The following is a 13,282-nucleotide window of genomic DNA, read 5'->3' as shown; positions in this document are numbered from 1 at the left end:
TATATATATATATATATATAGATACATAGATAGATATAAATAATTTTAGTTATGCATTTATATATAAAAATATATCTAAGTATTTCCATCAGGTTTTTAGATCAATACATTACATTTCAAACAGTACACCAATATACACATACAAATTGCCTGTAGATTTAAAATGTGAAAATTTTGTAGCTCACCTTTCACCTGATATTAAACCTCTTGAAAGTAGCTGATCAGGAACAGCGTTAACTTCTGCTGTATCTTCCTTTTCCTTTTTGTTGTCTGGTGTACTTTCGCTGATTTCTACCCAGTTCCTGTGAGTGATATTATCTCTGGCTTTCTTTACCTTTGTCACTGTCACCTCTCCCTGTTTGTGGCTTGTGTCTCTGGTGTGTCTAAAGGTCTCCTCTGTGGTGTGTGCAGTGGAGATCTTCCCACTGCTGTGTTCTTGACTTTCACTGTCCTGTGTTCTTGGGAGAAATGTGGCTATATCCTCAGTCTCTTCACTGCTGGTGTGTTCCTCACTCTCAGCGTGGTGGTTATCAATGCTTGTTTGGTATTTGCACCTTGCTGTGTCCTCCAGTATTGTTATCTCTCCGCTCAACTGGTGTGGGGCCAAGGGGTGGAGACAAATCTCCAGGTGACTGTGTGTTTCCATGCTTGAATCTGCAAGTGATACCTTCACTGGCTCAGAGAAGGGAGTGGCCGAAGTGCATTCTTCAGGGCCACATTCTTGATTGACTGGTAGGGCTGGTTTCAGTGGAGCAAGATGGTGAATCTGCTGCTCTGCTTGACCTGTCAACACTTCGGTGCCTCCGCATACCTCTGCTTCCATTGCACCTTGCGTTGCAGATGCTTCTCTTGTGCTCTGGACCATTTTCAATTCATGTCTCTTCTCTTCAACCAACTCATATGTTTCAGAAACCTTGTAATGTATCATTTGCTCTTGTGATAAAACATCCATGATTTGCTCTGATCCGGTGTCTTTTTCTAGATTCGATGGAACTACATACTTCTCATCATAAATGTCACCGAATTCACTTTGTTCCTCAACTTCTTGGCCATATTTCTCCTTTACAGAAATGTGAAAGTCATTTTCAGTGTTCATACTCTGAGCTGTGGTTTCAGCCTGGCCTTCTATGATCTGCTCTGATTCAGGGTCTTGAACAAATGTAATGTCATGATTTTCATTATAGATATCATCTAATCTACTTCCTTCCCCCACTTCTGGTCTACATTTGTTCTGAAGGTCATTTCCAGTAGTCAGAACTGCTGTGGTTTCAACCTGGTCAATCAACTCATGACTTACTTGAGTAGATGCCTCCTGAACATCTTCCTCAGGATCTTCATACTCTTTGAATGTTTTCTGTTGTGTGTCTACCTCTGTCTTTGGGGTTTGAGAGCTGAACAGCTGGTCTGAAACATTTAAGTGAGGGGGAGGATGAATTATGAAGGCAGGTATGACTTCAGAGGGCAAAGTGCAGGAGATACCACTATCTGGAAAATCAGAGGAAGTTACTGAAGAGTTGGTCGATTTAGCTTGGTCATTCTCCTGACTTATTTGGTCTTGTTCTGATATTTCAGTTAGGGTTTCCACATCTGAATAAGACATATTGTTAGAGAGACCTCTCTGGGAATGGTCAGGGCTGGTGGGGTCTGAGGGACCTGAAAGGTCAAAGGTGACAGTTGACTTAATGATGGTGTAGGTTCTTGACACAGCTGACTGAGGTAAAGAGATATTTGACTCATTCTCAAGAAGGACAGGTTCAGCAGGGCTAGGTTTCACTGAGCCAATGGCATTTGGTAAGGAGAAATCATTGTTTGTTTCATACGATTCCATTGAAATGGTCTCACAATTAATCTTAGTGTGAGATTCTTTCAGTAAAATTGAATCTGAAGTGGAATGTACAGTGATTGTGGGTAAACTCTGAGGTATTGAACTTAAATCACTTTCAGAAACTTCAGTATTGGAGAGAGATAAAATTGGCTTTTTATCAGTATCAGCATCCAAACTGTTCTCTGTGGTTTTGGAGGAGGAGAAAGTGCTAGATACAATCACATCTGGCATAGATGAAACCGTATCAGCAATGAAGGGGTCAGTGTTGACTACATCACCGTTGCTGGCAGACGTGTTTCTGTTATTTGCAGTGCTGGTTTGAGAATCTTCTGCCTCAGTGGGTATAATGTAAGGTGGAAGACTGGAGGAATGTTCTGGAAGGGTATCGGCAGAATATGAGTTTAAGCTGGGACTCTGGGTCACAGTATTGTTTGATGTGAAACCATCAAGGATGACAGAGGTGGTACTGTGGGGGATGGAAGAGCCAAACCTTTGGGGGGTGGAAGAAATGGAACTTTGGGGAACGGAAGAGATGGAACTCTCAGGCATGGAAGAGCTGGAACTCTCGTGGATAGAGAGGATGGCAGAGGTTACATCTTTTGATTCTTTACATTCCAGGTGTGACTCTTTTTGAAAAAACATTTCATCTTTGTTAGGAGTAACATATGTGGTGAAGGTGTTGACCTCAACATCTGCTGAAATTCCTGATTTAGATGTTTCAAAATCAGAGAAAGGATGATCATCCCTAAAAGAAACACCACTCGGGTTTAGATCTATGTTTGATTTATGGACTATGCATGTGACTGTACTTGCCGCAGTTTCCATATTCGGAGCAGGACTGAATGAGTCAGTAATTTTAGACTCAGGGTTGGAGTACTGAACAGATTTATCTGCAGATGGGCTATCTGGGGGTGTCTGGTAAGCATCACTATCAGACAGTGAAGAGTCAATATATGGTATCGATGTACTGTCCAGATTTGAAGGCAGAAAACCTGCATCCTCCTTATCAGGCTTAGACATGTCACTCAGGATATTCTGGGACTGGGATTGGTCAGGGGTACAGGAGGGTTCTGGTGTAGGTACTGCTGTCTTTAAACCAACCTGGTTTTGTTCTGTTTCTACCGGGATGTCAAATTCTTCCTGTTCACTGATGCGATCCTTGACCCCTGGGACTCCACTATTGCTTGAAAGTCCCTGGGATAGATCTCTTTTCTTCTTCTTCTTCCAGGATAAGGATACAGCAAAGCCCTTGGATTTACGGAGGTCACTCTCCGAGTAACTCAGCTGTTCTTTCTAATAAAAAAATGAAAGGAATAGAAAGTCAGAAAATAAAGTATAGAACGTAAAAAAGGAGGTGAAGGGGAGAATTAATGCAATAAAAAAGAGAAAGAAAGAGGACAAAGATTAATGATCATGAACATTTACATAAAATTAATAAAATAATATGATATAAAGATGCGTTCATATGCATCTGTATTTTGTTGACATTTAAATATGTCACAAATACACAGTATATACACAGGTCCTTGCAAGTTAACTCAAGTAACATTTTATGCCTCATAGTAACCTGCCTGATTTGCATTTTCTAAAGACTTCTATTGGCACGAGAGGTATGAGACGATGATTCAATGGAAAGAGCTTTTTGTTACTAAACTATTCATGAAACACCCTACTATCTTAGTTTTATTTACTGAATGCGATTTAACCACTTTCATTAATGACAAAAAGAGCATAGACTACAACACAGTGGAAGCACAAAGAAAACTGTATTTGTTGTTAAACATCAAATTTAAGTTTTAAATGAATCATAATTGAAACCTAAAACTGCAAATTGTTATAATGGCATTTTTATATAAACAGTAACAAGCAAGATGAAGAAGAGCAAAAAAGAAGAAAGTCATATTAATCAAAGAAATAATCGACAGATTAATAGATCATCAAAATAGTTGTTAGTTGCATATCTAGTAATTTAGCCACAACCATGTGTTATCACCATAATTCATATTTATCTCCTTGGGAAATTAAATCTTGTTCTGCTGTCTGCTGCTAAAGTGAATTCAGTGTTCCATCTGATAACATTAGAGGATGAAATGGCATGAAGTGAGATAGAGAGAGATGTGTCAGTGTGTGTCATTCTGGGTGGAGGCCCTTGTATTCCTTGAACTGTGGGTGGTACAGTTCAAAATGACCATATCTGCAGGTCATCAGTCAACCTGTCATATAACTCAATCAATCAATACTGTTCACTGTTCTTATGAAATGCACAACTCAGTCTCAGTTTTTTTAAATTACATACAGTCAGTGTTGGGGGTAACTCATTACAAGTAACGCAAGTTACGTAATCAGATATTTGCCAAAAATATAACTTTTTTATTTTAAAAACAAACAAGCAAGCCCTGTCCAGATTTAAAAAATAACGCAAAAGTAACATAACGCATTACTTTCCATAAAAAGTAACTAAGTAACGAAATTAGTTACTTTTTTATGGAGTAACGCAATATTGTAATGCATTACTTTTAAAAGTAACTTTCCCCAACACTGCATACAGTATATATATACTGAGCATAGCATCTTTGATGACAAACACAACACATTTTTGCGATACTGAATCTGATGTAAAACATCTGAAGACAAACCTTAATTACATGAAAAGCGATATACATTATCCATGAGGCACATCATGTCAACTTTTATTAACTTTTAACCTGCTGGAATTACACTAATGAGCTTTCAACATGGCTAATGCATGCTATCTGCTTTTTATGGAAGAGTTATGCTTATCTGTGTCATAAACAATGGCATAAATCAAAGTCACTGTGTGAAATAACAAGATAAATGTAATGACGTTATGTTTATGATGATATGACTCCAAAAGCAACCTAAAGCAGCTACACGTGGAAGAAGAAACCTTACAGGCATTTGCTCATATAAATTTCAAAAGAACTGCTGAAAGCTTAACCTGTCAACACTATGAACACTTTATTGTGAAGCCATTGTGGATTGCTCAGCCACAATAAACACACTCACACATTCATGTACATACACATGCAAATAGCTCCACCTGCTGGTCAAGTAAAAAAAAAACAAATCCAAATAAATGAAATACATACATAAACTTAATACTGTTTTAAAAAATACTCTTAAAAAGTACTCTTTAAAAATTACTTGTAAGCCAGATTACATATGACCCAAATTTAATACTGACCAATAAACATACACTAACAGCTCCATCTTGTCGGTGAATCAAGAAGCAATAGTTACAAGTTATAGATTTTATAGATAGATATAGTTATAAATTTTAATAAAACCTTAAATTTTAAAACAAAAAAATACAATCAACTAAACCAATAACAAAATACTGAATAGATTACATTAAGAATAATATAAGAATATTATTCTTAATGTAAAATAAGAAAATGTTATAAAATTGCTTGGTTCGATCAGTGTTTTGGAGTATACTAGCTTATATATGGCTTATAGACAGACTCATGAGTCTTTAAAAAAAAGAGGACAGGACTGAAGCAAGAACAATAAATATGTACAGCACCATTCAAAAAGAGGCCCCCTCCTGTTTTCCACACAACCCAGTGCTCCTAAATGACATTCAGCACAATTCGCCTTAATCATCTGTATCCCTCATCATGTCTGTGCATGTCTCCCGTGCAAAAAAAGTATGCATATTAATTTCTGGACTACTGAACACAAGAAGGAGGGACTAAATCATTCCTTCATTACATCATCATCGTCAATAAATAACTGTTTATTTATTCATTAATTTAAATTTTAAAGTATGGATGTAAATATATGAGATGGACTGTAGCAATTAACAATTCTGAAACAAGTAGAATTGACATTTGGGATCAGAGTGCACTTAAAAGCATCCAGTTTCAAGATAGGATTCATCTGCAAATATTGTATGCTAAATTGCTATTAATTTGATAATCAAATTGAAGTTTAAGCAGAAATAGAGAAAGATGGTGCAGTTAGAACATTTACCAGCAGGGGGTAATGGGGCCATGCTAACCAGCCAAACCTTGACTCCTTGGTAATAAATGTATTGTTTATTATTATTATTTTGCATACATACTGGACCCTACTGGCTGTGCCTTAATTTTCAAGCTCTGTTTAAATATTAGTAATATTTGTACCTCTTTTTTACATCACAAAACTGTTAGTAACATATACTGAAAGTGTTTGCAAATTAAGTCTAAAATCAAAAGATAAATGTTTACTGTAATTTTGTCCTAGGTGCTGCATAGCCATACACATGTATGTATACTGAAGTACAAGTGAGGTTCTCTCTGACCTTTGACCTGAGGACAGTGCCAAAGAGAGATGTCTTGCGTTTAGTCCACCTCTCATCATCCTGAGTTTCACTGTCGCCAGCTCCCAACGTCCCAGACTCAGTTCTGTGGAAGACGACATTCAGTTAAGAGATCTGCCGATTGAGGATTCGGTTTAAAGTTCAGATAAATGCACAAAGAGCAAAGAGAGCAAACAAAAAAGTGGCCTCGAGTTTGCTGTATGTGGCTTTTTGCCGAAAATGACAAGAATGTGGAACATTAAATTATCTGTCTTTCCTAAGCTCATCCAAATACAATGTGTAAACAAGTTATTCATTTTCTTAAAAATATACTTTCAGTGGAAACCGGCTGCATACTTTCAGACAACAAGATGTGGACACACAGTGCTCACTAAAACAAATGCATTTACTAACACAAACACACCCAGTGTGGCCCATTGTACAGCACCACCTAAAATAACTTAAGTAAAGTGGGTGCAAATCACAGTGAATGCAGTCATGCAGACAGGAATACAGGCATCAATGCATCATGGCTCTGATTCACCTTCTTAATGAACACAATGGCCTAATTGTGTGGCATTACACAGTCTTACAAAAAGAGATGCAATTCATATCTCAGCTCTGATTTGCCAGCATTAAACAGAAAATATTAAGGAGGAATAGGTGCATCCAAAAGTCCCTGTCATGAAGGAAGCAATCACATTTTTTGAAAGTGAATCACTTACTTGTCATTCACATAAATCTATTTTAAACAAAGAGCAACTGTTACTTGAGTAACTTGAATGACTGATGAATTGAAGTAACTTATGCTTTGAGTTATATGATAGAATCCTTCAAAAAATATCACGTAGACAGCTGAGACTGATTCTACAACTACAGTTTTTCATTTGCATGCATATACATGCAGTGATGATCTAGTAGGGCTGGGCAAAAAAATCGATTTTTCGATATATCGTTTTTTAAAATGTGGTCGATTCAATATCGATTCTCAAAGGCCACGAATCGATTTTTTTCTATATTTATTTCCGCAAACATTGAACATAAGATTTACGTTAATCTTATTACTAGTCTAATCCACTAGATGTCACCCCCTTATTTGCCTTGCACGATGTTACAACGGAGAGTCCGTCATTCATTCATTCCTTAAAATGGCAGATCCAGTGCTCTACAGTGCGACCATTTCAGTCGCATTTGCGACTGAAAACTACTGCGTGCGACTATGAAAATGTTTTTAGGAGCACCAGTGCGACTGACATCGGGTCATCATACTTGTGATTGCGCTCAGGGGAGCTTCAAATGTTTCTACGTGTTTTTGCAGCGTTGAGTAATGTATCACAGACATATCTCACGAATCCTTTCATAAGCAAAGTGAGAGATTCATTGATTACAGATGTGAGATCGAGATGAACTAAGCTGAGTGCCAGCTTTTAATGATTTTTAAAGGAGTTTGTAAATGTGATACTGATTTCATAGGGTTGCAGCCTCCATGTTACAGCTAATGCTGTGAGATTTTATGTTTGTTTTGTCTTAAACATAAAATAACCTGATCCTGTTTGATCAAGGCATGCGACTGTTCTGACTTGTCCAATTTTCAGCATCAGTTTTTCATCTTGCATCAAAATTCTGTCTATTCATTGTATGCATTTGAAATATATAGTGGGGTTTTGTTTTATTGTACCCAAGTGTACCTAAAATAAAAAGTGTTTAATATACAGGTTTGTGGCTCTTAATTTCCTATTAATTAACCATTTGTAATCTTATGTTCACTGTTCATTTTTTATAAATATAGGATTTGTATTAAATCTATATTCATTCATATAGTCAAATCGAATCGAGAACTGAAATCAAAAATCGTATCGAATCGAAATCGAATAGAAAATCGAAATCGAATCGAATTGAGAGCTTGAAAATCGAAATCGAATCGAATTGGAACATCTGAATCGATACCCAGCCCTATGATCTAGGAACTTAAACAGAGCGTGAGAGCAATCAGAAGGGAGTTGTCTGAGGCCTAAAGATTGCAGGGTCTTTTGCTAAATATCCTGCTTCACATTCCAAACCCACTCTTAAATACCCTCAGGCACATGACTCTGAAAATGTGTTGGTTCGAAGATGCATAAACATGCACATTTAAAATTGAACCCGAGCATAATCACTGAAGTGATATCTATTTAACCTGTAACTGTAAAAATATTTCTACTCTTTAAAGGTCACACCTTTACGGGTATCACTGTCATGCCAACAGCATCAGGTGAAAACAAGATGAAACTTTCACTCTTCACTATCTTGTTTTTTTTATCAAGTATTTCCCCGGAGGGGAGAACAGCCAAAAGTACGAGTTTCGCTCTGTGTGATGGAAGACCTTAAGCATGCAGTGTAGCCAGTTCCTTTAGGTATAACCATATAATTTGCTGGTATCACATAAAACTAACTCAAAATAAAAAAGGCTTTGTTATCATGCAGAGTTATATTAATTTTCTTTAAGTAGTGAGGCAAGAAATAGATTTCGAGACCTTAAATTTATTTCAGAGCACAGGGGCCAATGTTGTGCCGAATTCTGCACCCCTGCCAGATTATGCACCCCCTCGTTGAAGTCGCTACCTGATTGCCTAATCCCAACCCCACCCCTAATCCTAACCCCTCCCCCACACCTAATCCTAAACCTACAAATACTAGGGGGTGCATAATCTGGCAGGGTGCAAATTTCAGCACTACACCTGTTGCACCTAGTTTTGACATAAATGGGCACTAAGTTACAACTTGCGCACTACTAAATATTTTTTCGTTGCACCATTACATTTAGTTGAAGTGTAACTCTATAAACTAAATATTTACGGAAGCGTCTGGTCAGGAGTAACGGTTGGAATAAAATAACAGACTGAGTGAACTGAATCAATATGCTCTTCTTTTACCCGACAATCTACAATCCTTTAGGCATATATGATGCTGCTGACATTTACACTCACGTACATATTAAGAGAGAGAACAATATGTGAATAAATGTACTTGTTTTTTTTGTTTTTTTGCGCGTCTTCAACACCCCATCTACAGTGCGCCTCTGTGCGCTTTGGTCCGTGTTGCGCATGTCAGGTGAAATAATAAAAAAATGGCATTTCTTATGTTTTTTTCTTTCAGTATTTATTGATCCTTATTTATTTCAATTACAGTTTCTGAATGTTATTTACATATAAAATAGCTTACATATAGACTAATGTTATTAATGAATCGTTTTTAATGGAAACTTGTTTTTACTGTTAGTATACGTGAGGTAAAAGAAGTTAGAATGAAGCATAAATTAAAATTCATAGCATTTAAACAAGTTTTACTCACGAATTTGAAGGTTTCTATTGGATGATTTAGGTTAAACGTCATATTACAGACTACGCATTACTTTATGGAGAGCTTACGAACTACTACCATACATCCTGCCTTACGAACAACAGGTGCAACCAAATAATGTATAGATTTAGTTACAAACTAGCTAGTAGTTACTAAGCCTTTAGTGTGGACTTAATGTTCTAATTTAAGTAAGAACTTACGAATGGCTGGTGCAACCCTACCCAGGAAACTAGGAAAATATCTTTACAGCAGCTTTTATATAATTATTTTCATAAACTTCTATACCATTTTATATATATATATATATATATATATATATACACACAAACACACACACACTGACTTATAAATAAATTAAAAAAAACACTCTAATATTGTCAAACAAAATTGTGTGTTATGACAAAGACTTCCAGCAAAGTGCAAATCTTCTCATAGGCCACTCAGAAGTGTTTCACTCTGGTTGCAAGCGATATCTGCAGTTGGATTCTCAACTTACAAACACTTTGTGAGATCTTTCTGTTGACCCATATAGCACAGACTACACAATGTTACTATCCTATCCAAGACAATTATAAACTACATTAAGTCTGTCTACACAAGCAACAGGATTGAGGATTTTAAATGTACTCCTGTCACAGACCTCACTGTGAGTACACAGTTTGTTTGCCTTTGAGTCAGTTTATTTGGGAATGGAGACACATGGCGAACAGTGTTTGAATAAGGCATCACAACGTATTGTGCCAAGCAAACACAGGGGACAGATCCTGTCTGTTACAACAGACAGGTTCTGAAGAACAGTCACATGTCAGGGTATTTTTATAAGATTACAGCAGGTTGCTCACCTGAGGGAGGAGCTTTTGTGGCCGTACAAATAACCTACAATATTCAAGTACAAAAGGTTGTTGAGGGTTTTAACTGAGGGTCAAGCTGTGTGAATGTGCAAATCCAAACATCCAAACAAACATGCTCTTCACACAATATTGGGTCCTTTTGGGTAGGAATTAAAGTACTAAAGTAATCATGATTAAACTCAACTCACCCATTAACCTACATTCACAGCCCAAACAAATATCACCATCATTGGCTGCATAATTTGTAGATTTGTCAGCTCTGCAGTCTATAAATCACCAACGTTCTACCATCCTTGAAATTAGGGAACAATTATAAACATTATATGAATATGACTAGTTACACTTATATGACTGAAAGGAACCATAAAGCAACACTGCAACTACTGACCTCTTTCTGAGTGCATTCACCATCTGACTATAGGTGAAGCTGATGAGCATATTCAAACAGAAAGGGGTGGACAGAGCCAAGACTAACACCAAAGTCCACCGCATAACAAGTCTGCAGTGTTTTTAAGGTAAATGTGTACCATTTAAGCTCGCAAATAAGACTCCCAAATAAGCTCCCAATGTTTTTTTTAAATGTTGATGCTTGTAGCAGCTTGTGAGACTTCCCTTTAAGCCTTATAATCCCCAGTCACTTAGCCCTTACATTTTTTCTTCACTTTTCCCAATTTGTCCCCACAATGAAAATAATGTTGGTAAAGATCATGAATGTGCTTTTATCACAATTAATTCACTTAATGTTTTTTGTCAGAAGTTCGATGTCTTCTCATCTTAGTTGGCCTATTAGGAACAATACGGGTCAACTGCTGTATGCTATTTCTTATAAGACCACTTGATAAAAAGTTAATTTTATGATTTATAATTACGGACAGGACATTTATCTTGTGACTCAAGAAGCTTATTAAACATTTTACTTACAGTAAAACAATCATGAACCGAGCTGTTGAGCTCGGTAAAGCCGCATTTGACAGCCACAGTCTAATAGATTACCTCTTTAGATTCAATATGAAACTGTTACTAAAGCAAAGCAGTGATTATAATGATGCTGAGGATGTGTAGTTTGAAAATTGTGTCATTTATGTTGGTGCATGGTACTGGTGTTATCTCTTATACTCGTCAGTGCTGTTTGTCTAACCGCTTCTCCTCCCAATCTCATCTACATCGCTATAAAATATAGCATTCGGTTTCGAATTCAAATGCATCCGTTTTGTGATCTGCAAGACTCACGCATATGATCTGCACTGTGTGAACAGATGTAGTGCCGAAATTTGCACCCTGCCAGATTACGCACCCCCTAGTATTGGTAGGTTTCGGAGTAGGTGTGGGGGAGGGGTTAGGATTAGGGGTGGGGTTGGGATTAGGCAATCAGGTAGCGACTTCAACGAGGGGGTGCATAATCTGGCAGGGGTGCAGAATTCGGCACAACACCGGAGCAGACTGTGTGCGCGCTGCGGCGGTTCGCGTGACACAACGCCAAACCAGACCTCTTTTCCAATGGAAAGCATATTTACGCTGTCTGAATCATTCCATATCCCCTATATCCTGCACTACGTGTATGGTGCAGCATCATGCCCATTCAAAGTGTGGGGCATGTGCCCCCTCAGATTTTTGAGCCAAGTGTATTTTGAATGCAGCTTCCAAAAGACAAAAAATAGCCAAATAATATTTGTTATATTTGATTTAGTGCGGCACATCACTAACTGCTAAATTCAAATCTGCATCCGTGCTTTGGCTGGCGCTGAGCCAGACGCATTTTTACAGCGCTGCACATTATAACCAATCACACACGATTCTGCTGAGCTTATGAATGCAATGGCCAATCAGAGGCGTTCAGGTGAGTCATCACTGAAACGCTGGTGTTTTGTTCAATGCTTGACGGAATTCTGCTCTGTGGTGTAATCGCTCATCATAAACAAAGTGCAGATGTGCGTACGAATGCAAGTAATATTCATTTCACAGTGTAAACGGCTTAAGTGATTATAATGGGAGTTTTTGAGAGTGCTTCAACTCTAGCTAGACTAAAGTCAACAGAAAAGCAATCTTGGTCTGCTTCGTGCATGGTTTGGCATGGCAGTATGCGAGCAGCGCTTCCTTTATTATAACAAAAAACTGACATCTCAGTTAATCGCGATTTCATAAAGCTCTGTTATAACACAATAAATATATGCACAATGAATATTTCACAATGTCTACACTTCGCGTGTTAAAATGAGAGGATTCGTGAGCACGCAATTTCAGCACTGCGGTGAGTAGATTCTAACTTAATCACCTCTGATTGGCCACTGCGTTCCAGAAATCAACAGCTGAGTCTGTGATTGGCTACATTGCGCAACCCTTTAAATACGTGTTATAAATAGAAACTATGCCTAGCTTGCACAATTATTTTAATGTTAATATTAGTTGCTCTTTTTGCTTTTGTGCAACAGATAAATAACAATTTATATGTTTTAGACACTTTATGTTTAGATAATCATTTTATTCTCCCGCATCCCGCACACACACGAGTCTCTTCCCGCCCGCTCCCGCACTCGCCCATCAAGAGTTGTCGCGCCGCACGCTGTTGCGTTGGGTCCCACGGTACTCCCGCGGGAGTGCAGGTCTCTATTCTACTGCATCTATCTTTGTGATCATCACCCATGCAGTGTGAGCTTCCTACAGATACTTATGTAATCGATCTTTTCAATTAAAGTCACCATGAAATCAAAATGGAAAATTCTTATTTTTTAATGGAATACTGTAGTGTTTATTATAAATAATTTATCCGTGCACTTCATTATTTTTTTTTTTATTCATGTGCCCTCTTAATCTTTAATAAACAACGTTAACCTCCCCTCCCCCTCAAAAGGACTCCTCTACTCTTTCGGTCACGAGTTATGGCGCAAGGGCGGAGCTAGTGACGTGAGGGGTAAACGCTGGGATAAACGACAGGGGGAAAAGCTGAAGCTGATGCTTCACTTTATA

At 37.7% G+C, this 13,282-nt stretch overlaps 1 protein-coding gene across 1 annotated transcript in view; it reads right to left on the bottom strand.

Moving 5' to 3' along the window:
- The window catches only part of LOC107710333 (serine-rich adhesin for platelets-like), a 39,290-nt gene that overhangs the window by 24,635 nt on the left and 1,373 nt on the right, over positions 1–13,282 (bottom strand). The window contains exons 2-3 of the mRNA XM_016515081.1: positions 6,132–6,234; positions 186–3,118 (exon numbers count right to left, since the gene is read on the bottom strand). Coding sequence (XP_016370567.1) covers positions 186–3,118; positions 6,132–6,234 — 3,036 coding nt within the window. The remainder of the gene's footprint in view (positions 1–185; positions 3,119–6,131; positions 6,235–13,282) is intronic.

The sequence above is a fragment of the Sinocyclocheilus rhinocerous genome, unplaced genomic scaffold (genome assembly GCF_001515625.1).
Source record: "Sinocyclocheilus rhinocerous isolate Xijiao unplaced genomic scaffold, SAMN03320098_v1.1 scaffold897, whole genome shotgun sequence".
Classification (NCBI taxonomy): Eukaryota; Metazoa; Chordata; class Actinopteri; order Cypriniformes; family Cyprinidae; genus Sinocyclocheilus; species Sinocyclocheilus rhinocerous.
Note: the sequence above shows the minus strand (reverse complement) of the source record. Positions and strands in the feature narration are given on the sequence as shown.